Raw genomic sequence first — 27,338 nt, forward strand, 5'->3', positions numbered from 1 at the left:
GATGTAGTTGTAATTGATTTTAATACAGGTGAGATATAGATATCCAGGTTCATTTTTACACCGGTGGTATTTAGGCTGGGTAACACTATTATTAAACAGGCTATCTTTTCTTCAGTATACATTTTGGTATGTCTGATGGGGCCAAGAAGCTGTGACTAGATAGATCATCGGACTTAGAGATAGCATACTACTATTATTCTGTTAAATGGACATATATCATAATGATTTTTAATGAATTATTGCTATACCCATAGATCGGTGCATCTGTCAATCCACATCAGAGATGCTTCTTCTTACAGTACATGACAACTGATATAGAGACTGTCTAGTGATTAACATGCAGAGAACAAGATTCTTTTGGAGTGGTTGATCATAAATGGAACATTTGTATTATACCCCTCCCCTCAGGCCTAGGGATTTTTACAGAAGAGAGTAAAGAAAAACTGTAAAAGTCTGAGTTAGTGGTGGATAATTTCAAGGAAAGAGTGTGCCGTTTTACAGCAGGGAAGCTGCATTTATAAACCCACAGCAACTGTGACAGCAGGCATAAGACCTTTCAATCCCAGCATAGAGGCAAGGAGGTGTGGATAAAAGCCTACAACTAGCCGAGTCAACCACTGTGTTGACATTTAATAGTGACTGGGAGACTGAGAGTCAATTTTCTTGAATGGTGTGACCCCTGTTAATTCGACCACAGTCCTGTTCAGGTCCCACACTGAAGCATAATTAGAAAACATTATTAGGACTGGAAAGTCTTAATAAAAACAAAACAAAACAAAACAAAACCTTCCAAGTTGGTGGGCAGGGAGGCAAGGGTAAATATGGGAGGCATTAAGTAAGGGGTATGAATATAATCAAAATTCGTATATGAAATTCTTATAATTGATAAAATATTATTAAAAATAAGGTGACTGTAGCTCAATCGGTTTATTTTACTGTCCTGTATGGCATATAGGACTATATAGGTCATACTGACCTATATGCCAGCACAGCACCAATTTTTATTTAATTTTTTTTCATTTTACATACCAACCATTGTTCCTCCTCCCTCATTTTCTCCCGTTCCCTCCCCACCTCCCCCACCTCCCCCACCCCATTCACTCCTCATAACGGGTAAGGCCTACCTCCCTTGGGTAGTCAACACAGACTGGCATACCAAGTTGGGGCAGGTCCAAGCCCCTTCCCCCTGCATCAAGGCTGAGTAAGGTATCCCATTACAAATTTTTATTACTAAAGGTTGGTAGTATAAGTTGAACTCAAGGAATGGTGGTATCTCTAGTGTTATTCTTTTTGCTCATTATTGCTTAGCTTCCCAAGTATCTTTATTGCTTCCATATAAGATTTAAGATTGTTTTTCTATTTCTGTGAAGAATGATGTTTATATACCTCAATCTCTACTCCACTCTCCTGCTTTAATTATTTTATTAGAAGTCTCATTGAATGTTGTTTTGGTTATGCGAAACAAAAGCTTTTTTGTTTAGGGAATAAAAAAGCATGTATTTTGAACCAAATATGAGTGATTATGGCCCATGTCAATGGATTCAAGTTGTCTATATTTATTTATTTCAAATGGATGCATAAACATTCATGGTCAAAGAATAAAAGAAAGCTAGATGTGAAGGCATTTTCAAAATACAGGATTGAGAACACCTGTTTACACTAAATCATGATCAAGGTCCATAAATTTAGACATTATGTGATGGCAATCTTCACTTTTAAGTTTGTAGAAACCAGTGATAGGTTAAATTAAAATATTCTAAAGGTTCTACCTAAAGTGAAAAATGGTTAGAGATAGATATCTTAAGATAATTTATTTCTAGGCTGGTAATATTCCAATGCTCCACAACCACAAAATGCTAATCACTGAATAAGCCTTCTATAATCTCTAATGTTGGAAGTAATTTTTTTCCTGGTAACTTACATTTAAACTTCTGATCTCATTTGTGTTCCTTTTCCGAGAAAGTATTCTTGGGATAGGAACCCTAACCTTAGGCTTCCTCACACAGCCACTGATTTTCCTGGCTGTCCTGTGTCAGCCAGCCATGCTTCCATCTCTCTGGTGCTCATATTTTCACGTGGTCTAAAACAATCTGTTTCCAAATAAAACTTTTACTTGATGACCTTCTTAGACCAGCTGTCAATTCTTTTGTTAATTAGAATAAGAAACTAGACTAAATTTTAACTCCTCTGGTCAACTTCATCTCTAACAACTACATAGTTCTTTTAATCCTGTTGAGGTGTTGTGTTTGGAATTAAATCTAGAACCTCATGAATATGTCGATGTAAAATAATGATTGTGCTTTCAAGAAAATTAGAAAAGAGTGAGTTCTGAGCTAAGTGTGTGTAACCATGTCTGATAAACACAGATTCAAATTAGCCTGAATAACATATTCTTAACAGGAAGCAGTGACATAACCCATAAATCAATGCATTTTCTGATCACGCTGGTGAGAATATTAAATAGCAAGAAAAGGGAAACTTTCATAAGTTTATTGTATTTTCTTGAAGCCTTCTTTAGCTTGGTTTTAGTGTACACTAGAGTCTTGGTAAACATAGTGATTCACAGTGGCATGTTTACCCAATAGTCACAAGTTGGATATGCCAGATGCAAGAAGAAATGGAAATGGCTTTAAAAAACACTAAAATAGTCCAATACACTTTTGACTCTTGTCTGATAACATTTCTCTACAACCATGATGTGATATTTGAGACAGACATATCTGTCTTTAGGAACCTTAATGTGCATGTAGTTTCTTCAGAGAACTTTGGTCAACTACATGGAAATCGGGTCCTCTACTAGTTGGCGGTCTTTCTACCACATAAGAATACTTGAACCTGGAAACAGATTCAAATATAGTTAACTTTGAAAAAATCTTGTAAAATACAGTGCTAATGTTTGTTAGTTTTAAACTAGGTACATAGGACATATGTTACTGTTATAATTGCAAGACCCAAACTCATCCTAAACATGCATACATTCAATTCATATCCCTACACAAATGATAAACTAGGGAGGACAGAAATAATTTCAGAATCAATGTATTAAAAATATAACAGTGAAGCAGCTGGAATTATATCTTCAGCTATTTTGAGGAATTCTAGGCTATATCAAGTTTTTCCCCATACTATTTTGAAACTCATTTGGTTAGAGGCTCTTCTTCATAGATGAAGCAAAAAATAATGCTGGGCAGTGCTTTGGGCCAAAAAACATGATGATTAATAGATATTATTTCTCAAAATGTTGCCAATGAACTGAGTACCACCCCTCATTTTCTGAAGAAACTCAACTAACAAATGTTGTCAGGTAGTTTAAAGAACAGAACAATTAATTCTTAGGTGTATCTCCAAGATGTGCTATTGTAGTTGATCACAACCCCGAAATGGAATACATAATGATGAGATTTCCTATAGAACCACTGAATTTCATGGGGCCAGAAACCACTAAAATCCCTTTTAAGAACCTAGTCATCTAGAGTCATAAGTCTAGGTGAGTTGGAGCTAGAGGGAACTTTTTTTTTTTTGTCTCTTCTCTGTGGAATCCCAGGTACCCTGTATAGATAAATCTGTAGTGATAGTGTTGTTGCAGCCATCAGGTTTTCAGCCTTCATGAAACCAATTATAAATAGAAACGAATAGAGCAATGAACCCATGACCCATAAAATTGTTACATTGATTTGGATCATATTGCTAAGAGGGTGCCATTTGGGATTTCCCTGAGGAGTCATCAACATTTCAAAAAACATTTCTCATACCTATATAACTTGCAATAAAAATCTTCAAATTCAAATGTAAGGAGACTAGTTTACCTACAATTTTAGTCCCCTGAATATATCTTTATTCTAAAATGGCATTATTCCAATGACTATTAAAACCACAAGACAGTAGACATAGTTGATCGCACATGACTTGTTAGCAAAATGATTCGATATGAGTTCATATTTCTGTCATATCTCAAATATAGTGTTAAAGATGAGACCAAAACCCAAACACATAAATGTCAAGTCAGGCTACATAACAAGGCAAATAAAGTGAACACTTTGGCAAGGAAAACATGATCTTTTCCTCCTGCCACTTAAGCAAACAACCATAAAATGTGATGTTCATCTCCGCTTTCAAAATGACAAGCATTTCAAATGCCAGGAACTTCCCCAAAGATAAAGCCAAGAAACAGAATACATTACAAATAAGACTTGGTCAAGACCAAAACTCTTTCCCTTAACTAATTCATCAATATGCATTTATAGGGAACCTACTCTGGTGTCACTGGAGAGTGAAAGGTCCCAGTAGCTGACAACTGTGCTGTATCATAACTGTTGGGATTGGTTAACCCCGAGTTTTCCATTTGGTTGGCTCGGCCAAAACTGTTATCAGGCATTTACATCTGCAAATTCTCTCTTGAATTTCCTTGTATTCAAAAAGAAATTAAGAAACACAAATAAGCAAAATAAAATAGCATTATTTATAATCCTCTCAGAGTTGGGGAAAGAAAAATTCTTAGATTCCTGTAGCAGTGCTAAAATTTAATGAAACAGATGAAATAAAAGCCAAGAAATGAGCCGGGTGGTGGTGGCGCACGCCTTTAATCCCAGCACTCGGGAGGCAGAGGCAGGCAGATCTCTGTGAGTTCGAGGCCAGCCTGGGCTACAGAGTAATTTTCCAGGACAGGCGCAAAGCTACACAGAGAAACCCTGTCTCGAAAAAACCAAAAAAAAAAAAAAAAAAAAAAAAAAAAGCCAAGAAATGGCATAAAATGCCAGATTGCATGAAACCATTCAATGGAGCGAGTTTCTCTGGGCACTAGGGCTTTTAGAGTCCAAGTTTGTACATTATCAACAAGAAGTTAGTAGAAAAAAAGGAAAACTGGTCTTGTAAATCCTCAATGTAGTACTACACATAATTACAGGGTTGCTATTGTAAAGTTTTTTCTTTTTTTAAAGTTTAATTTATTAAGAAGTAAAATATAATTACGTAGTTTCCCCCCTCAAGTTCCCTCATTTTCTCTCTCATCAGCTTTGTCCTGCTGGTGTTATTCGTATGTATATGATTTCAGAAAACCAGAAGGTTCAAAATATAGAAAATGATTGTGGACTGCTTAGCCCCCATGGCTATATTAGCAATACAACTTCAGCACCTAACATCAAGGAAACTTGGGTAAGAGGTGGAGTATGTGTATCAGTAAGAGCCAGATGACGTGGAAGTTACTGTGAGATTGGGTCTCATAAAAAATTACAGAGAACTTAACTGATAATACAGAAACAGCATGGCTTCCTAAATGAGGCCTGAAGGAGTATAGCACAAGTAGATATGCCAACATAGAAGGGGCAAATCTCACATGGCTCCACCCACAGACAGAGAAGTATAGGCAACTAAGGAACACTTGGAGGATGTTAGTTCTCCCCATGGATGACAACCCTAAATTAGTTATGAAGTATTTTTTTTTCTTTTTTGGAGATGGACAAAAAGATGGAAACTCAGCTTCCCATAAAGGCATAGTCAGGATGATTCTGTGGTGAAGACTGACACTTATGCTAGGGTGGCAAAGGAGTCAGTCCTAACTACGAACATTAGGTGACCATTCTTTGACTTCTAGCTAAGATCATGTGTAGAACATCGGAGAGCCACAGAAGTTACAGTGACAGAATCCAGATTTGCTTAGAAGATATTTTTTGCTCAGAGTTTTTCTCTTTAAGTTTTCATGTACTTTTTGTAGGTAGGTGATCTTTTACCCAACTGGATTGGAAACAGTTCTCTATTTCTTTGGTACAAAATGTTTGTGTATGTTTCTCTCTGTAATAAAAAAGAAAATGTAAAATGGAAGATTTCCCTCATTTTGTCATTATAGTTAAAGCTAATTTTTTCTCAGTGTAGACAATTTTTCTAGGTAGAATGTCTATGAGACACCATAAATATCATTCATAAAGCCAGATGGATGCAAGGGTGCTGTCTGTCCCTTACAGGAAGACTCAGGATTTGATGCAAAAATTCTTCAAATTTGTAATCCCGTATGATGTATTATAGCAAAGTTTTCTGTCAGGTTAAGGATTTCCTTTGGGGTTTCCTCTACAAGGTAGCAACCTTGAATTTATTTTGTTATTTTAACTATCTTATAGATGCAATTTTGACAAATTGATTTTCAAGACTTTAGGGATATACATTTCATGCACACATTCAGAAACCAAAAGTCCTGTAAAAAGTCCTGCTTCTGGGAATTTCTATGAGACCAGTACATGCTATGGAGCAATGTCTTGATAATTTAATAGTCAGTAGTTGTCTAGATTATTAGAGCACTCCCTCACTGGAAACAGTAATCTCTGTTTCCATATTCTTCTGACTGAGATTTATTACTGTAGAATTTTATGCTGATGACTGAGAGTCAGATCAGCATGGATTAGGCTTGGAGTTATAAAATGATTGGCCAAGAAATTGGCCTTGAAATTAATAAATATTTGATCCTATGGGAGACCTCAGAGAAAAAGCTTGTATAGCTATGAAGAGCAATGTAAAAGATGTCACTAATAATGTTCCAAGACTGTTTCTGATAGACTAATAAGTGTCCTTGCCTGAAATGGAAATGAAGGAGTGATTAGTACACAGACACACAGACACACACACACACACACACAGAGAGAGAGAGAGAGACAGAGACAGAGAGAGAGAGAGAGAGACAGAGAGAGAGAGAGACACACACACAGAGAGAGAGAGAGAGAGAGAGAGAGAGAGAGAGAGAGAGAGAGAGAGAGAGAGAGAGAATTTGACTTTTTGCTCATTAACCCCTTTCTTCTAAATTTCCCATTTCTCTGTTTCTCTGTCCTGAATTCTTTCCCTAATGTGATCCAGGTCCTCTGAAACCCTCAATCCGCTGAAAAAACTAATGAGATTTGTTCACAGTTAAAGATAAGCCTAATTTAAAATTGTCTATAGATCTGTAAGTCTCAGTGTTTTTATCTTACAGTCTTTATTTGATAGAGTGTTATGGCCTTAGATTTTATATTTACATAGATGGCTTGTTGTGAATTAATTTTTGCATGTAGTGTACATAATTCTTATTATCAATCTTAAACACCCTTCTTCATATATCCAATGTCCTTTTGTTCAAAATAGTTCCAGTGAGAATATGTACTTCAGCACCTCATTTTTTGAGGGCAGTTACTTTGCAATGAGCATTTGATAATATCTAGAGGAATATTGTTGGCTGAAGTTCATGTGTGTATGGTGGTGAAGAGGAAAGCATGTCATAGAATGGTAGGGGCCAAAGATTCGGTTTTGTTTCCACTACATAGGACAATTGCACAGCAATAATTTAGTTTCTTGAAGTGTGTCACGGCAATAACAACTCTACTTATCTGAGTAAGCATGTGAACAGCAGAAGGGGACAAACACTATTGTATTTTCATGTATCTAATAAACTTCTAATACATTGTGCAAATTTTCTCAAAACATAATAGATCTTTTATTTTATATATTTTAATTTTTTATTATTATTATTTTACAATTTTACCCATAAATCTCTGTATGATAACCAAGAGATTTACCATTGATCCAGAATTTAAGCTAATTTTTATGAACCTATTTTATAGTTTTTTTATAAGAATATGCAGATGTGCCACAAGGTGGTGGTGCATGCCTTTAATCTTAGCACTTGGGAGGCAGGGGCAGGTGAATCCCTGTGAGTTTGAGGTCAGCCTGATCTACAGAGTTAGTTTCAGGGCAGCCAGGGCTACACAAAGAAGTCCTGTCTCAACAAAAAATGCAGACATAAATAAACAATGATCAACATAGTCTACAGTTTCATAGCTAGGAAGTGAAAAGTTCTAATGTAAATTTCTTCTAACTTGAGAGCCTATTTATACTTCTATCCCCTTCATACAATTATTTTTGCACAATATTAATCCTTGGTCAACAGTTTATTACTGAAATCAGAGGAAAGCTAAAAGTGGCAAGTGAGAATGTCCCTGGACATTTCTTCTTGTAGAAGTGTGTAAAGCTTAATGAAGAGAATGACAAAGGGGACCACTCACAGTTCTGCCCTGGGGACTAGATACTCCTTCTGGAAATTTATAAACTGAGTAGAACGTTGAATCTCCAAAGGACTGATGTTAGTTCTATGGCACAAACTCAACAATTTTTTTCTCTCAAAGAACTCATCCAACATGGAGAATATCATAAAGAAGAGAATAAATTTCTGCACTTCTAATGAATTTTCTCAAAAATCTTTACCTTGAGATATTGGAGACTCATAAAAGAAAGCCACCTTCTTTTTTGTATAAAAGAAGAATCTTTGGGAAATTCTCAGACAGCAACCATGTCATTTTCTAGCAAGTCAGACACATTGTCTGCACATTGCAATTGCCAGCTTCATTATTAGCAACTTTGGCCCTCTGAGCACTTTTTGGAGGAAGACACCATGAATCCCAATGTTAGGGAAGGCTCCACGTGAACCAAGGTGAGCACTGAATAATCTTTATCTTGACATTTTACCTTCGAAACCACATCTATATGAATCATAAGTTCTGAGGAAAATGCACGCATTGCTGTTTTCACTCTTAATCCTTAGTAAACACTAAAAGAAAGAAAGGATGCTTACTGCAAAGAAACTGAAACCCCCCAGCATCTTTCTGGGGTGATAGACACAACATGGGTGGGCAAAGGAAAAAATAAGGATTCCTCAGGACCCCATGTTCCTCACTCAAGCTTGGAAACTGATAAATCCAGCTCTGCCCTTGGAGTGAATGATGGTTAGAGGGTTAACATTGCGTTCTACGCTTACTCTTGCAGATGCCACACATGAGGCAAATGACTATGAAAAATGACTCTTCAGTGTCTGAGTTCTTTCTTATGGGACTGACAGACCAACCTGAGCTCCAGCTGCCCTTATTTATCCTGTTCTTGGTGAACTACATGGTCACTGTGATGGGAAACTTGAGCTTAATGAATCTCATTTGCCTAAACTCAAACCTTCACACTCCTATGTACTTCTTTATCTTCAATCTGTCCTTCATTGATTTCTGTTATTCACTTGTCTTTACTCCCAAAATGCTGATGAGTTTTGTTTTAGAGAAGAACACCATCTCCTTCAGAGGATGCATGACTCAGCTGTTTTTCTTCCTATTTTTTGTGAACTCTGAGAGTTATGTGCTGACAGCCATGGCGTATGACCGCTATGTGGCCATCTGTCAGCCACTGCTGTACAAAGTTGTTATGTCCCCTAAGCTCTGTTGTCTGTTGATATTTGGTCCTTACTTAATGGGATTAGTTAGCGCCTTGTTCCACACAAGTTTCATGATCAGGCTGAACTTTTGTGATTCTAACATCATCAACCACTACATGTGTGATATCTTCCCACTCCTTAGGCTCTCCTGCAGTAACACCTACGTGAACGAGCTTGTGAGTTCTGTTGTGGTGGGTATAGCTATCATTTTATGCTGCCTCATTATCTTTATCTCATATGCTATGATCCTTTTCAATATCGTTCATATGTCCTCAGGTAAGGGTTGGTCCAAAGCCTTGGGCACTTGTGGGTCTCACATCATAACTGTTAGTCTCTTCTATGGATCTGGGCTGCTTGCTTATGTCAAGCCATCATCCGCTGAGACTGTGGGCCAGGGAAAATTTTTCTCGGTATTTTACACTTTTTTGGTGCCTATGTTGAATCCTCTCATTTACAGTCTCAGAAACAAGGATGTCAAGCTTGCTGTGAAGAAAACCTGGAAGAGACTCGCAAACTAATTTATCCATTGTCGAGTCCTTTAGCCTCATTTATTCCAGTTTGATGTGTCTTTCTCCTTCTTTCTTGTCTTTTACATTACATATATACTATTATTTTCTTTCTCCTTCTCATTCAATAGAATTGATAGAATTTATACTGTACATTTTTTCTTCCTTCATGCAAAATTGCTCTGTATGTACCATGAGGATAGGAGACATCTTTAGATTCAAATGTGTTTATGATGGTGAAATGTCCATTGCATATATCAGATTAAGAGCCTGGTTGGCTTTTTTTACATTTTACATTATCTGAGAATAAAAATTCTTAGTACTTTTTCTTGTAAATATCATTGTGCACTTATTTTAAAATTTATTTATGTGTATGTGTGAGTGTTCCTGAGTTCACATTTACCGTGTGCATGCAGGAGACTGAGGGAGACAGAGAGGTATCTGATTTCCTAGTGGTGGAGTTATAGGCAGCTGAGAGCCACCATGTATAGAACAGAACTCAGGGAATAGAACTCAGATCTTTTGTAGGAGAAGTAAGAGTTCTTAACACCTGAGTCGTCTTCATGGCCCCAATTACATTTTGTTCCCAGCTAATGAAATCCCTGGCATTCTACACTTTATTTCTAATTCATTTCTTTCTTTTTTTGTACAGTTTTGATGTTTTTCCTTATTTGGAGCATTTCTTACCCTTGTATTAATTCAAAGAGATGAAAAGACATTTGAGACCATAAAATAATTGTTAACATTTCAGCAATTATTTGATATGGTTCTTATTCTAGCATTTTAGCTTCCAAATGAAAATAGAAATCTTTAAGTTAGGGGGGTAAGGTTTTACTTTTACACAATTGATTATTTGCCTTGTATTATACTTTCTTATTGTCTGTGTTGGATAGGAGACATGCTCTGTAGTGTCCCCTGAAAACCCACAGATGTGTGGATGGTAGGTGTCTAAGCTCCCTCAGTGCATCTCCCAGCCCAACTTGCAGTTGGCTTCACTGAAGAATCTGTTTTCCACCCGACTCTGTATACTGATGGTATATTCTTAGGCAGCACCTTGTGAAGACAATGAGCTTTGTGAGCTTTCTTAGTACTACAGGCATCTGTCTTTCCTCCAGGAGTGAACATGTCTATTTTTAGATAATAACTTCATGATAGAGGATGTATCATGCTTAGGGTTTAATGAATCATGAACGTGTAATTTTTAAAAAAATAATTTATTTATTTTTATTTTATGTGCACTTGTGTTTTGCCTGCAAGTATGTCTGTGTGATGGTATCAGATCATGGAGTTATGGACAGTTGTGAGCTGCCATGTGGGTGCTTGGAATTGAACCCAGGTCCTCTGGAAGAACAGTCAGTGCTCTTAACTGCTGAACCATCTTTTCAGTCCTGAAAGTATATATTTTATGTTAATAATGTTTAAAAAAGAGATTTGACTTAGAACTGCAGAAGTAGAAAAATGATGCATTTAAAAAATTAATTCAATCTGCTAAAAGTTATTGGTACTAGAGAATTAAGCATTTCTTTTTATTATAATGATGATCAGATTATTGAAAATTCTTGAGTTTTGATTTGATGGTCATGAAAGGCCTCAGGTACATCTCTCCACAGCCCTCACCCTTTCCCATTCATGTATAAATACTAAGATGGAGTTTTCCAACAAACATTAAGGTATGGAGGCCATGCCTATCATGAGTAACCTGGATCTATTGTAATTTCAGGGTTATTGTGCTGGCATTACTGTCTAGAAAACAGTCTGGTGGGGCCAAGGGTTAGGGAGGTCTGATGTATCATCACCCTATGGCCCTGTCAGGAGCAAGGACAAGATGAATGTCATTGACTAATCCACCATTATAGCCCTAGCAAAGGCATATACCTTCACAGCAGCTGCAGCAGTTACTGACAGGGGGCAATGTCCACTACGGATAAGAGGTAGCTTGGGCTTCTGGTGGATCTCTTGCTGTACTGATGGAGGATGTTTTCGAGCCTTAGACACCTCCTCTGTGGTAGTGGAAGGCCAGGCCAGCATTCCTGTGATGTCATCTTTTCAGTCAGAAGCCTTGACCTATTTGTTTCCAGGGTAGATATAGATACTTCTGTTCATTTTCAGCTGACATCATCAGTGGCCTCTTAAATAGTTGCCGTGAGATTACTCCAACATGGTACGAGCTTTCTGGTAATTTTTGCCTTTGATATTTAGAAGTACTTGAAACTGAAAAATGATTTTGAACAGTTCAAAGTTCAGTGTGTCAGAGAAATAGAAGACATCTTGTGTTATTTAAATGCAATTGAGTTTAATCATTTTAAAAGGTGGTAATCAATATTTGAAACAATGTCACTTGTAGGGATGATTACATAGACCAGAGTGTCATGATACTCTTCTCCATTTTCTTAACTTCTAAATCCTCTCTGCCTTTTCTCCTATGATGTTCCCTTTAGGTCCCATTTAGGGTTGAGAGCCCATCATTCAAATGTTCTTACTACTTTGACAAGATATGAGTCTCTGTATTAACTATAAGTCTCTGAAAAAGGTGATTTCTTTGTCTCAGGCTGAGAGCAGCACTAGTCTATGGGTATAAGGATGAACAATTACAAGATGACTTGACTACATATTTAATTAGGTAAATAGTGGTATTCTGTTGTCCTTCAAGCTTATGTCTTCCCTCACTCACAATAAACATTTGAAAAAGTTTATAGCACCAGAAATACAGTATTTCTTATGAAGTAGGCATCAAATCAAATCACTAACTGGTTGGTTATTATCCCAATATCCTAGCCACAATTGCATCAGTGGATGTATCCAGCTTGGCAGGTTATTATTATAGTAGGCATGGTCAATGCTTGAGTTCGACTTTCAATGAGTTTTCTAGCCAGCACCCTGCAAAGCACACATTTTGAAACTATAAAACCTAACCAGCTGGGAAGGAGTTTGTATCTCAGTACCAACTCGATTTCTCTGTGTCATATATCCAAAATTAGCAGTATCTTCAGAAATAAGATCTTACCATCTAGTTATGGTAGGCAACCAAGAGTGACAATGATAACACCCTGTTTTCCTTTTGGAGCCTCTTGGATTTCTCTAGCCAACAATTCATAGAAGGCATTTTGCACCTGGCCCTGGGGTTCTTATTGAAAAGACCATGACTTCTGGGAGCAGCACAGTAACTCCTTTTGCTTTGGTACGTTAACTTGAGATATGATTATATTTGAACTTATTGATTTTCCTTCTCATGTATTAAAATTTATTGTCTATTTACACACAGTTTAATCAAGTTTTGAATTGTATTTCATGTCATTTCAAATAAACTTTGCCTTGCTTATAAATTGAAATTACCTATTAATATAATGAGGATATGGTGCAGAGATAAACTGGTCCCTGGGAGCCTAGCCAAAATAGCTACATTTACAACACAACCCTTGCATCTAAGGCTCAAGGAACATCACAGAAGGATGACTTAAAGTTGATTTTAAGAGCTGGCACTCTACTCTTTCCCATTCTAGAGCCAGCATCATCTTCTTCCTGTCTAGTCCCTGATACTGATGGTGACGGTCTGAGTGAATGGATTTGGCCATATTGGTTGCCTGGTTACCACGGTTGCCTTCAGCTCTGGCCAAGTGGATATTTTTGCCATCAGTGACACATTCATTAACCTCAAATACATGGTGTACATGTTCCTGTATGACTCTACCCATGACAAGTTCCACAGCATAGCTAAGGTTGAGAATGGGAAACTTGTCATCAACCAGAAGGCTATCACCATACTACCAACATCAAATAGGGTGGGGCTGAAGCCAAATATGTTGTGGAGCCTCATGTATCTTTACCACCATGGAGAAAACAAGTGAAAGTTGAACCAAAAGGGTCATCATCTCTGCCCTTTCTGCTGATGTCCCCATGTTTGTGATGGTTGTGAATCACAAGAAGAATGATAACTCACTCAAGATTGTCAGCAATGCTTCCTGCACCAACTACTATTCTCTCTGGGGAAAGTCATCCATGAGAACTTTGAGATTATGGAAGGACTCCTGACCACAATCCATACTATCACTGCCACCCAGAAGACTGTGGATGGCCCCTCTTGGAAGCTGTGGTATGATGGCTGTGGGGCTGCCCAGAACATCATCCAAGCATCCACACATTCACTGGTGCTGCCAAGGCTGTGGGAAAGGTCATCCCAGAGCTGAATGGGAAGCTCACTGGCATGGCCTTCCACTGTTCCTACCCTTAATGCATCTCTCACAGATCTGACATGGAAGAAGCTGCCAAGCATGAAGACATCAAAAGGTGGTGAAGCAGGCCTCAAAGGACCCACTAAAGGGCATCCTAGTCTACACTGAGGACCAAGTTGTCTTCTGCAACTTTAATAGTGACACCACTCAATTTGGTTTTGTTTATAAAGGCACCAGTTTGAAAGGATTAATTTGTAGTGCGTTCTTTAATATGCAAATCATTCTGTGTCATAAGTACTATTAGTATCTGCATTTTACCAGTGCATATAACTTATCAAAGAAAATTATGTTATCAACTAGAAAATGAGAAAGGTTCAAAGGAGAATAACAGGGAAGGTAGGGAGGGGGAAAGGGATGTAATTCTATTTATTTTAAAAATGTTTTACATAATAGTCAACTCATTTATTTATTTATTTCCCCCTTTTATTGAAAATCAATTCTTTTCTCACACAATATCCTAATTACAGCCTCCCCCGCATTCCTCCCAGTTCCTCCCAACCTCCCTTATCATCTGGATCCATTTTCTTTTTTTCTCTCATTAGTAAACAACAGGCTTCTTGTACACACATTCACATACTGAGGGAGTCCCATAAAAACACTAAACTGGAAACCATATAATGTATATGCAGAGGACCTGATGCAGGGCATAGGCTTACTTCTTCAGTCCCTTGAGTTCATATGATTTTTGCTCAGTTGATTTAGAGGGCCTTGTTCTCATGGTGTCCTCCATCCTCTCTGGCTCTTATATTCTTTCTGCCTCATCTTTTGCTAGGTTCCCAAAGCTCTGATGGGAGGGATTTGATGGAGACATTCTATTTGGAGTTGAGTGTTCTAAGGTCTGTTTGTCTGTCTCTGTCTGTCTCTCTGTCTCTCCATCTCTTTCTCCCTGTAATGTCTGGCTATAGGCCTGAAAAATATGCTAAAGCAATGGTGACATAAAGCTTGTGGAAGTAACCAACCATTGTCTGATTTGACTTAAAGCCCACTCACTGAGATACAACCCATACCCAACACTCCTTGGTGACCAAGGACCAGAGACTAGATAGCCCAGAGACCTAGGGCAAAACCAAATACTGTTGAGGAAAAAGGTAGGAAAAAATGGCGAATGACTTCTAATGATATTCTTCTATACTCATAGATCAGTGCCCTATTCAGCCATCATCAGAGAAGCTTTCTTTTGCAGCAAATGGAGGAATAAGGAACTGATATAAGAAAATAGCAGAATAACATGAGGAGTCATTTTATCACTACTTTGCTTTTTTAAAAGACCAATACTATTTCAACCATTTGAGATCCTCTATTGAGAACTCCCTATTGAGAATTCTTTCTTTAGATCTGTTCCCCAGTTTTAAATTGCATTGTAAGGTTTTCTAATATCTAGTTTCTTGAGTTTTCTATATATTTTGTATATCAGCTCTGACAAATGTGGGGTTGGTGAAGATCTTTTCTGACTCTGTAGGCTGCTGCTTTGTCTTTATGATGTTATTCTTTGCCTTACAGAAACTTTTCAGTTTCACGAGGTCCAATTTATTAATTGATGATCTCAGTGCCTGCTCTGATGGTGTTTTGCTCAGAAAGTCTTCTCCTGCACCAGTGGGTTCTAGGATATTCCACTCTTTCTCTTCTATCATGTTCAGAGCCTATAGTTTTTTTTTTTAATTTGTATTTTTATTTTGCAATACAGTTCAGTTCTACATATCAGCCATGGATTCCCTTGTTCTTCCCCCTCCCACCCCCCACACCTTCCCCCCAGCCCACCCCCCATTCCCACCTCCTCCAGGGCAAAGCCTCCCCCGCGGACTAAGATCAGCCTGGTAGACTCAGTCCAGGTGGGTCCAGTCCCCTCCTCCCAGGCCGAGCCAAACAATCCTGCATAGGCCCCAGGTTTCAAACAGTCAACTCATACAATGAGCACAGGACCTGGTCCCACTACCTGGATGCCTCCCAAACAGATCAAGCCAATCAACTGTCTCACCCATTCAGAGGGCCTGATCCAGTTGGTGACCCCTCAGCCATAGGTTCATAGTTCATGTGTTTCCATTTGTTTGGCTATTTGTCCCTGTGCTTTATTCAACCTGGGTCTCAACAATTCTCGCTCATATAAACCCTCCTCATTCTCGCTAATTGGACTCCCAGAGATCCACCCGGGGCCTAGCCATGGATCTCTGCATCCAGATACTTCAGTAATTGGATGGGGTTTCTAGCACGACAGTTAGGGTGTTTGGCCATCCCATCACCAGAGTAGGTCAGTTCAGGCTGTATCTCGACTATTGCCAGCAGTCTGTTGTGGGGGTATCTTTGTGGATTTCTGTGGCCCTCTCTAGCACTTGGCTTCTTCCTATTTTCATGTGGTCTTCATTTACCATGGTCTCCTATTCCTTGTTCTCCCTCTCTGTTGTTGATCCAGCTGGGATCTCCCGCTCCCCCAAGCTCTTTCCCTCGACCCTCGCCCTTCATTACCCCCACTCATGACCAGGCTGTTCATGTAGATCTCTTCCATTTCTCTGTCATTGGGCGATCCCCGTGTCTTTCTTGGGGTCCTGTTTTCCAGGTAGCCTCCCTGGTGATGTGAGTAGCAGACAAGTCATCCTTTTTCCACAACTAGTATCCTCCTATGAGTGAGTACATACCATGTTTGTCTTTCTGAGTCTGGGTTACCTCACTCAGGATGATTTTTTCTAGATCCATCCATTTGCCTGCAAACCTCATGATGTCATTGTTTTTCTCTGCTGAGTAGTATTCCATTGTGTATATGTACCACATTTTGTTTATCCATTCTTCAGTTGAAGGGCATCTAGGTTGTTTCCATATTCTGGCTATTACAAACAATGCTGATATGAACATAGCTGAACAAGTGCTCTTGTGATGTGGTTGAGCATTCCTTGGGGATATGGCCAAGAGTGGTATAGCTGGATCTTGGGGGAGATGGATTTCCAATTTTCTAAGAAAGCGCCATATTGATTTCCAAAGTGATTGTACAAGCTTACATTCCCACCAGCAGTGGAGGAGAGTTCCCCTTGCTCCACATCCTCTCCAGCATAAGGTGTCTTCAGTGTTTTTGATCTTAGCCATTCTGACAGGCATAAGGTGGTATCTCAGAGTTGTTTTGATTTGCATTTCCCTGATGATTAGGGATGTTGAGCAATTCCTTAAATGTCTTTCAGCCATTTGAGTTTCCTCTGTTGAGAATTCTCTGTTTAGTTCTATAGCCCATTTCTTAATTGGACTGTTGGGCATTTTGATGTCTAATTTCTTGAGTTCAGAGCCTATAGTTTTATGTTGAGGTCTGTAATCCATTTTGAGCTGAATTTCATGCAGGGTGATATGTATGGATCTATTGCATTCTTCTATATGCAAACATCTAGGATGACCAGTACCACTGGCTGAAGATGCTGTCTTTTTTCTAACATGTTTCTGGCTTCTTTTTTAAAATAAAAACCCAGATATTCATGTGTGTGTGTGTGTGTGTGTGTGTGTGTGTGTGTGTGTGTGTGTGTGTGTGTGTATTTATGTCTTTAATTCTTTTCCATTTATCTTTATGCCAATTCAATGCTATTTTTATTACTATAGCTTTGTAGTACAACTTGAAATATTAAATAGTGATACTTGGAGTAGTTCTTTTATTGTTCAGAATTGTTTTAGCTATTCTGTTTCTTTTGTGTTTCCCTACGAAGCTGAGAATGGTCCTTTCAAGGTTTTTTAAAGAATTTTGTTGGAATTTTTATGGGAATTGCATTGAATGTGTAGATTGCTTTTGGTGGGATGACCATTTTTGCTATGCTAATCCTCCTGATCCATGAGTATGAGAAATCGTTCATCGTCTTATATATTTAATGGCTTTCTTCAAATACTTGAAGTTTTTATAATACAAGTCTTTCACTTGCACACATAACAATAGCCCAAGATATTTTATAATATTTAAGTCTCTTGTGAAAGATGCTGTTTCCTTAATTTCTTTCTCAATCTGTTTGCCAGTTTTATTTAGAAAGCCCACTGATTTTTCTGAGTTAATGTTTTATCCAGCTACTTTCCTGTGAGTTTTGAATCAGCTTTAACTGTTCCCAGGGGAATTTTTAGGGTCACCTATGTTTACCATCATATTATTTTCAAATAAAGATAATTTGACTTCATCCTCTCCAATTTCAATCTCCTCAATCTCCTTCAGGTGCCCTATTTCTCTCCTTAAGACTTCAAGTCTGTATTGAATTGGTATGAAGAGAGTGGACAACCTTTTTCCCCTGATTTTAGTGGAATTGCTTTGAGTTTATCTCCATTTAAATTGATGATGGCTATGTGTTTGCTGTAACCTACCTCTATTATGTTGTCCCTGCCTCTATTATCTTGTGTCCCTAATCTCTCTGGACTTTTATCATAAAGGGGTGTTGGATTTTGTCAAAGGACTTTCTGCATCTAGTAAGATGATGATGAGATTTTTGTCTTTCAGTTTGATTATATAGTGGATTACATTTACTGATTTTCATATATTGTATTATCCTTCCCTCTCTGGGATGAAGCCTACTTGATCAGGTGGATGATCCTTTTAATGTTTTCTTAGAGTCAGTTTGCAAATGTTTTTTTTTTTTTTTTTTTTTTTTTTGGTTTTTCGAGACAGGGTTTCTCTGTGTAGCTTTGCGCCTTTCCTGGAACTCACTTGGTAGTCCAGGCTGGCCTCGAACTCACAGAGATCCGCCTGGCTCTGCCTCCCGAGTGCTGGGATTAAAGGCGTGCGCCACCACCGCCCGGCAGCAAATGTTTTATTGAGTATTTTTGGCAACTATGTTCATAAGGGAAATTACTCTGTAATTTTCTTTATTTGTTAGATCTTTATGTGGTTTGGATATCAGGGTAACTGTGGCCTCATAAAATGAATTGGGCAATGTTTTTCTCTTTTTAGTTTGTGTAATAATCTGAGGAGTATTGCATTAACTCTTTGAAAGTCTAGTAGTATTCTACCCTAAAACCATCTGGCCCTGGATTTTTTTGGTTGGAAGACTTTTAATGACTGCTTCTATTTCCTTAGGGGTTGTAGGTCTGCTTAAATTGCTTATCTGATCTTAATTTAAGTTTGGCAAAAGTTACTTATCAAGAAAATTATCCATTTCTTTAAAATTTTTCCAATTTATTGGAGTGCAGTTTTTTTTTTTCTTTAAGCAAGTCCTTATGAGTCTCTGGGTTTTCTCAGTGTCTGTTGTTATTTAAACCTTTCCATTTCTGATTTTGCTTACTGTAATATTCTCTCTCTTTTTCGTTAATTTCAATACTGGTTTGTCTCTTATTTTTCTCAAAGAACAAACTCTTTGTTTAATTTTCTCTGTAATTTTTTGTTTCTTTGTTTCTAATTTATTGATTTGTTTGAATAATTCTTGCTGTCTACTCTATTTGGGTATGATTTCTTCTTTTTCTTCTAGAGTTTTCAGGTATGCTAATTAATTTCTTTCTATATTTCTGTCATGATCTATTTTTTATACTGTAGAGAGTTGTTCAATTTCAATGAGTTTGTAAGCTTTCTCTTGTTGATATTTAATCTGTGGTAGTCTTATAGGATGCAAGTAGTTATTTCAATTTTCTTGGATCTGTTGAGACTTGCTTTGTGTCTGAGTAAGTGGTCAATTTTGGAGAAAGTTCCATGAAGCACTGAGAAGAGGTATAATCTTTTGTGTTTGGGTGAAATGTTCTGTACATATGTTAGGTCCTTTTGGTTTTTAATGTCTGTTAGATCAAGCATTTCTTTGTTTAGTTTTTGTCTGGATTACCTAGCCATTGATGAGAGTGGGTTATTGAAGGGTGTGAGGGTCAATATGTGATCTAAGTTATAGCAATGTTTCTTTTATAAACTTGGGTGCTCTTGTATTTGGAGCATAGCTGTTAAGAATTGCAATATCCTCTGGGTGGATTTTTCTTTGATGAGTATGCAATGTCTTTCCCTATTTCTTCTTATTGTTTGTGGTTTGAAGTCCATTTTGTTAGATATTAAATGGCTTCACCACCTTGCATTTTAGGTCCATTTTCTTGGGATATCTTTTACCAACCCTCTATCCTGAGGTGATGTCTATCCTTGTTGTTGAGGTAAATCTCTTGGATGCAGAAGTATATATCCAGTTTTCACATCCATTCTGTTAGTCAGTGTCTTTTTGTTGGGGAGTTGGGGCCACTGATGTTGACAGGTATCAATGTTCAATGATTTTTGATTCCTGCTATTTTGTTGTTGGTGGTGATGGTAGTGGTGTGTGTGTGTGTGTGTGTGTGTGTGTGTGTGTGTGTGTGTGTGTGGGTGTGTGTGTGTTGTGTTTCCCTTCTTTTAATTTTGCTGGTCTGAGATTATTTATTCCCTGTGTTTTCACGGTTGTAGTTAACCTCCTTAGGTTTGAGTTTTCCTTCTAATAACTTCTGTAGGGCTGGGTTTGTAGATAGATACTGTTTAAATTCAGCTTTGTTGTGGGATATCTTATTTTCTTCATCTATGGTGACTGAGAATTTTGCTGGGTATAGTAGTCAGGGATGACATCTGCAGCACATCTGTCAAAACATTTCTGGCTTTTAGAGTCTCCGTTAAGAAGTCAGGTGTAATTATAATAGGTCTTCCTTTATATGTTACTCGGTTTTTGATTTTTGTTTTTCCTTTGTGGCTGGAGCCTAGAAGCTGACTTAGAACTGGTGTGGACCCAGGGAATCATGGTATTTAATTAAAACAAAGCATAAAAAATGTCTGAGGCAAGGTTGGCAGGATGTGATTTCTGCTCAGTAGTTTGAATGTCAACGTGAAGAAATTCAATGAAGTGTGTGCAAAAGGCAGGGATAAGTGTGACTCTCTTAAGGTAGCCAAATGCCTCATCATCTAACTGATAAACTTCAAACTCCATTTACTCTAAAGATATCCAATACCAACTTGCTATTGATCTTTCCTTGCTCTATGTTACTCCATTGCTCTTATACTAATTCTTTGTCTTACTCTGCCTAGTTTCTGTTCATTATTTCCCTAAATAACTAATATCCTAGTATACATCATATTATCTGTTCCATAGGCATTAATAATATGAATGCATAATTGTTTTAACTATTACTACAAAATTTCATTATGGACTTATCCATTATTATTGCTGCTTCTAAAATTAACATTCTACTCTCAGGGATGTGCTGGAGATCACACCATAACACCTAACCACCTGGGCTGGGAGGTTAGCTACTAAGCCATTTTCCCAGTACACTGGGCGGGGGGTGGGGGGGGGTGACGCAACAACCTTAACACAACAGGTCTCACTTGAACATTAAATACTTGAAAGACTAAAGATGATTTTAAAAAATCAAAGAAATGATACAATCCTAGGTGAAAGAAAATATCCAATGAACAAGCATAAGACAAAAATTCAAGACAACATGATTCTTGTTGTGATTTGTATGTGAAATATCAATCACAGGCTTCTGTGTTTCAACACTTGGTCACCATAACTGGCAGTGTTGTAGAAACATCAGGAAGTAGAGACTTGTTAGAGGAACTGAGTGCCTGTGAGCAGACCTTAAAGTTTTATAGCTGACTCAGCTTCCTGGTTGCAGATGCACTGGGACAAACCATCACACACTCCTGCCATCATGTCTACTCTACCATAATGGACTGAATCCTCTTGAACTGTAAGCTGAAATAAACTCTTCCTCTTTCAGATTACTTCTTGTTAGTATTTGACCACTGAACAGGTGAGTTTCAGCCCCAGTGAGAGACCCTGACTGAAAAAGTAAGATGGAGACATGATACAGCAGTTAAATGCACTTGTTGCTCTTAAAGAGGACCCCAGCTCAATTTCCAGCACCCACATGGTGGCTCACAACTGTCTGTTACTCCAGTTTCAGGACATCTGACAACATATCTGAACACCACAGGCACCAGCACAGACAAGGTGCACAGAAATACATCCAGAAAAACACCATACACACAAAATAAAATATATGTTAAAATAAAAATATAAGAATGAAAACCGCAATATTAAAATGTTGGAGACCTGCTCCATCTGAGTTCGGTGACCTGGGATGGAGGTATGGAATAGGCACCAAGAAAAGATTGTGACCACCAGTTGTCATTTAAGCAAGTGGCCCCAAATAGCTTGAACTGTCTTTATTTATACAATTTTAAGTTTGCATCAACAGTTTTACAAACAATTTCTATTTCTTGAATTTCTAAGAACTGTGACAAAAATCGCCAGCTTTTTACCAGTCTCTTTCCCTCTCACTGACCAACTCTCTAGCATCAGAAGCATGAGCAGTCTTGCAATCTACAAAGAACTTTTCTAACTAGGCAGGTCTGCAGGTTAAACACTGTGCCCAGTTGGCAGCACATACAGTTACAGCATCGTGCACGGTGAGAGACAGTTTCGTGCATGATGAGAGACAGTTTCATCTCTTGTAGTTAATATTTATATCTGTATCATCCAGTAGGGTCTGGATTCTCACCATCAACCTCATAGCCACCAAATGTTGCCCACCATGTCCCTAATTGTTTATATAATTCTCTGCTCCAAACTTCTAGAGGAGGGCCCAGCTCTGGTGACTAGACTATCCCGGCTCTTATGCTTAGAATCATTCTCCCCAGAATAGTTATGTAAATATGTAACATTAAACTCCATGACCTACTGTGACTGACTCAGGCCTGCAGGCTGTACCATAAAGGCAACATCCTGTCTTCTTAAGAAGGCTGGAATAATAGTCATATATGAAACATCAAAGGCTTTAGGGGCTGCATCAGCTCCACTGTATATTTTGGGCAACAGTCCTTCAGGCTCACTCACAGGAAAGTCATGGGGCATGGGGGAGTATTTCCCTTAAAAACCCCATCTCATCCATGACTGACAAAGTTAAACTAAAAGCAGCCAGCAGTATGGCTAGCACAGTGAAAGTAAGGAGAGCATATAGCACACATGCCCCCTCTTGGGGTCATGCACAGAATCTTGCTGCAAATTTTTCACAGGTCCTTGCCAAGTGGTTCAGGGTCTCCAGAAATCTTGCCACTAGGAGAACCACTTGTGCTATTCTCAGGCATTGTTCCCTGAATAAGTCACATGGCTCCAGCCTTTAAGGGTTACCTAATGTTGAACCTTGCCATCCACACACATGCATTTATTTGTATATATGTGCCCACCTGGATATTTACATGCACACACACACACACACACACACACACACACACACACACACAAAATAATGTGCATATGTGTTAATCCAAAAGGAAAAGGAAAATTTTAAGTAAATGGATAGAACTGGAAAAATTATACTAAGTGGGGTAACACAGGCCCCAAATGAAAAAAGCAACATGTTCTCTCTCATAAGTGGGTCCTAGCTTTGACTCATTAGATTTGGGTATTTAACTACAGACCGGAGTTTACTGCCATAAGGACCAGCCTTGAGCAGCTCAGTGATTGAGGGGCATCCACAGAGTCAAGAAACTAATCACTCAATTTGACTTTGTTATCTGAAGGAGTAAAACTTAATTCTCAGGCAACACACAAACACACACACACACACACACACACACACACACACCTTCAACATGTCAGGATCTCCCCCACACACACCTTCAACATGTCAGGATCGCCCCTAGGGTGCTGATGAATGGTAAGCTGTTGCACGAATCTTAAAAGTTCTTATTAATAAAAGCAAACCCAGAGCCAGGTATTGGGGTGAATGCTGGAAGATCAGAGAAGCAGAACAAGCCACAGCTTCCTCATCTCGGCAGTTCCTCAGCTGATCCTGTTTCCTTAGACTGGAAACCTCTGTGTCCTCATCCAAATCTCAGCTGAACTGCTTCACGAAAGTCTGAAAGCTTAACCAGCCTAGTTCCTGGTTTTCACACCTTATATACCTTTCTGCTTTCTGCCCTCACTTCCTAGGATTAAAGGCTCACTTCTTGGGGTTAAAAGCATGAGTCACCATGCCTGGCTGTTCACAGTGTGACTTTAAACTCACAGAGATCCAGATGGATCTCTGCCTCCCAAGTGCTAGGATTAAAGGTGTGTGTGCCACCATTTTCTGGCCTCTGCATCTAGTGGCTGTTCTGTTCTCTGACCCCAGATAAGTTCATTAGGATGCACAATATTTTGGGGAACACAATATCACCACAGTAAGCCTCCAGTCATAGAAACTGAAGAGGAGATGCAGAGCAGACAAACTACAGGACAGACAAATAGACACACAAGGACTTTTCTGAGGGCCAAAGCTTATTCTTCATTTTATTACTCTTACTGTTGTTTGTTCTACTCTGTTCCTTTTCTGTTCTGTTCTTCCACCCTGATGTTTCTCTCTTGATGTCTTCCTTCTAGCCAACTTTATTTTATCCTTACAGAAATATCCCAGAAAAATCTTTCAAGCAGAATAAAACTCACTTTTTGGTTACACTCTTTATTTAAGTGAATGATTACCATGAATACAAGCAGAAAAGAGCATATTTTCCATACTCCTTACATGATTAAACATTTTACATATTACAGGTGAAAAACAAGTTGTCTCAAGAGCCCACATATACCATACCCAAGCAAGTTGGATTAATAGAGTATAAGCAAGCAAGGTGTTTTTCTTAGCCAGTTCTTTTACTGACAGGCTATATTGACAGGTTAAAAAAAGGGTCAATCACTTTATTATCTCAAATGGTAGTCTTATAAGAAATGTTAAAAGAATCATGAATCTAAACATTTATATATGAAAAATAATCAGTAAGTGCTAATTTAAATCCTCAGGGTGCAAACCTACTTATCAATAGCTTTTTATACCAGGAATCTGAGAGCAGAAATGGTACAAGGAGTTAATCATCACCCTTGATCACCAACCCATCCCAGCAAGAAAGGTACATCAGCCAGCAATAGCCAGGCTGTCATTGTTCCTGTTCCCCGACCCCAATGGGTCCCTTATGCAACTATTAAAAATATGTCTTTATGAACTTTAAATTATTCTTCAAGATTTTCTACCTCAAAGCAATTAACAAAAACATCTTAACCTAACCTTAAGTCATTATTTGAAGTTGTGTTTTAGCTATAAGGTACACCAAAACCAATGAACACATCTCCCAACATTAAGATTAAAAGAACTCAAGCTATCTTAGCTTTTGAAACTCAACTGATTTTCTTAATCATTAACTTAAGTCACATTCTATACAGCTTCTCAAGTGAAATTCATGAGTCCTAGCTGCTTGACACTTCCTTGGTCTTATTTTCTATCTTCTTCAGTTGGGGTAATACCATATCCTGCCTTTGCCTATATTAATTTTTTTTACTAAACTAGCCTCTATCATAGTATCTTACTATATTTGTTAAAATCCTTTAATCATCAAATTTCTATTTAAACTAACACTACTATTATTTAAAATCATTGCTTCAAACAAACAGTGAAGCCTAAGAGGAAGTTATCTTCATAATAATCCACAGGTAAAAATGTCCAGTAGAACAGGATATTTCCATGAGATAATAGCACTACATTAAAGGCAGTGGAGATCCCCCCACAGCCATTCACACCATGCTAGATACCAGAGAAAAGTGGCAGCAGCAAGCATGTAAAGACACATCAGTAGCAAGAGACATTATGAAGCCCTACCTGTCCCGAGATTCACCCATCCCTGCCTTGCATTCCTTGGGCCAATCTCTTGAAATCAGTTGTGACTTGCTGCTTTCCTGAGATGGTCACCAGCAACTGTAAAAGCTAGGGAACTAAAAGGGGGCATTGTGGGGAAGATTTCTTAGGGGAAAGTGCAGAATAAAGCATAGGTGGAAGGCAAGTAGAGAGGGAGGATAATGGAAGTGGAAAGATTTAAGAAGAGATGGAGGTGGGTGAATGATCCAGACAAGGGTTAGAAGGAGAAACAATGACAATAAGGTAGGGGAACATGGAAAAGCTATATAAAAGCCTACTATTTTGTAAGCCAATTTTTAAAAATAGAGTTTGAAGTGAGATATGCAGCATCGCTAGATAATGCTGCTCCTAAAATCATGAGTTATTAAACAGAAGTCCCAGTGTCAAATGTGGTACAATTCCTTATCAACTATTATTCCATGAAAACTCAGAGCCTCCCCCACCTCTCAAAAAATGCACAGGCATTTGCAATTCTTCTAGGTTATCCACCAACACTAGATGATAAGTCAATGTTGGTGATGACACCACACACCTCAGTGGCAAGACAGAGAGAAATCAACTGGAGCTGAACTAGGAGCCTCCTACATTCTATGGTGATGGATGGTGCTATGCAGGATGCTGGAAGGGATGGGGTCCATCTGTCACATCAACAGTCTTACCCATCTGTGAACTCTAGAAATTACGATACTAATGTGCCAGGCAAGATGTGCCCAATAGTGCATTGATAACAGAACTGTTATGGGGATGCACAATAATTCTCTAGTTGGTTTCCAGGCTGCTCCACAGGAGAGACTTACGGCAAGCATTAAATCCCTAATCAAAAGCCATAGTTAGGAGGTCATAGGCCTTGTGGGGTGTATTACTATTCTTGTTTAGCTAAACTGACACAGTGTCTAAATATTTGTTTTTACCCATAAGAAAATGCTACTCTCAGCCTTAATCATAGAAGCTTCCTTTGCAGTGAATGACAATCAATGTAGAGACTCAAGGTTGCACAAAGTTCTGGAAATAAGTGACAGTTGTGTGTTTATCTCTAAGTAGGACATTTATACCACCCCTCCAAATCTCAGAGAATATCACAAAAAGGGAACAGAAAAAAATATAAGAAGCCAGAAGATAGGGAGAAAGTCTGCAAAGTGCTATTTTCTGAACATGACAGAGCCATTGGAATTATGAAAGCACAACAGCTTTATTATCACCCTGCACAAGACTGGGCCTGATAACACTCAAATATTAGATCCTATGAAGCTCCATCAGATAGAAAGTCCTGGCTAAATTCAGTCAGTTACAAAATTAAAATAAAGGTTATGAATAAGGGAAAGGGGTTTGTAGGGAAGAGAGATTAATAGAAGGGGTGTGAGGCAAAGAGATTTTTTTTAAAGGTGGAGGATTGAGGTAATCAGGATATATCATATGCATCTATGAAAATGCAAAAAAGAATGAATTTTATTAGTAAGAACAATTAAATTAAATAACAAATGTGGAAAGGTATAGAACATAAAGATAACCCATCAGGGGTTTGTCCCTGGAGAAGACTGATTCTCCGTCTTTCATCAACCATTAATTGCATATGTTTCTTTTTCTAGAGCCTTGTGCATTGTCTCCCAGCCAAATTGGCCTGTCAATTGGTGGTGTCATTATTTTAGGTCTTATTTAAGCAACCTCAGTTTGATATTTGATGGTGCTATTTCCCTCTCATATATAGAAGATTCTAATTAAAAACAGCAAATGGATGAGGGAAATGAAATAAATATAGTACTCACGTATAAAATTCCCCAAACAATGAAACAAAGA

The 27,338-nt window shown here is 38.2% G+C and overlaps 1 protein-coding gene across 1 annotated transcript; it reads left to right on the forward strand.

Moving 5' to 3' along the window:
* Positions 1-8,769: 8,769 nt before the first annotated feature.
* On the forward strand, positions 8,770-9,726 carry LOC128103462 (olfactory receptor 143). Its single transcript, XM_052727882.1, has one exon. It carries the CDS (start codon positions 8,776-8,778, stop codon positions 9,724-9,726), a length of 951 nt encoding a protein of 316 aa, XP_052583842.1. The 5' UTR covers positions 8,770-8,775.
* The last annotated feature ends 17,612 nt before the right edge of the window (positions 9,727-27,338 follow it).

The sequence above is a fragment of the Peromyscus californicus genome, unplaced genomic scaffold (assembly GCF_007827085.1).
Source record: "Peromyscus californicus insignis strain IS unplaced genomic scaffold, ASM782708v3 Scaffold_11__1_contigs__length_118956290, whole genome shotgun sequence".
In the NCBI taxonomy this organism is placed as follows: domain Eukaryota; kingdom Metazoa; phylum Chordata; class Mammalia; order Rodentia; family Cricetidae; genus Peromyscus; species Peromyscus californicus.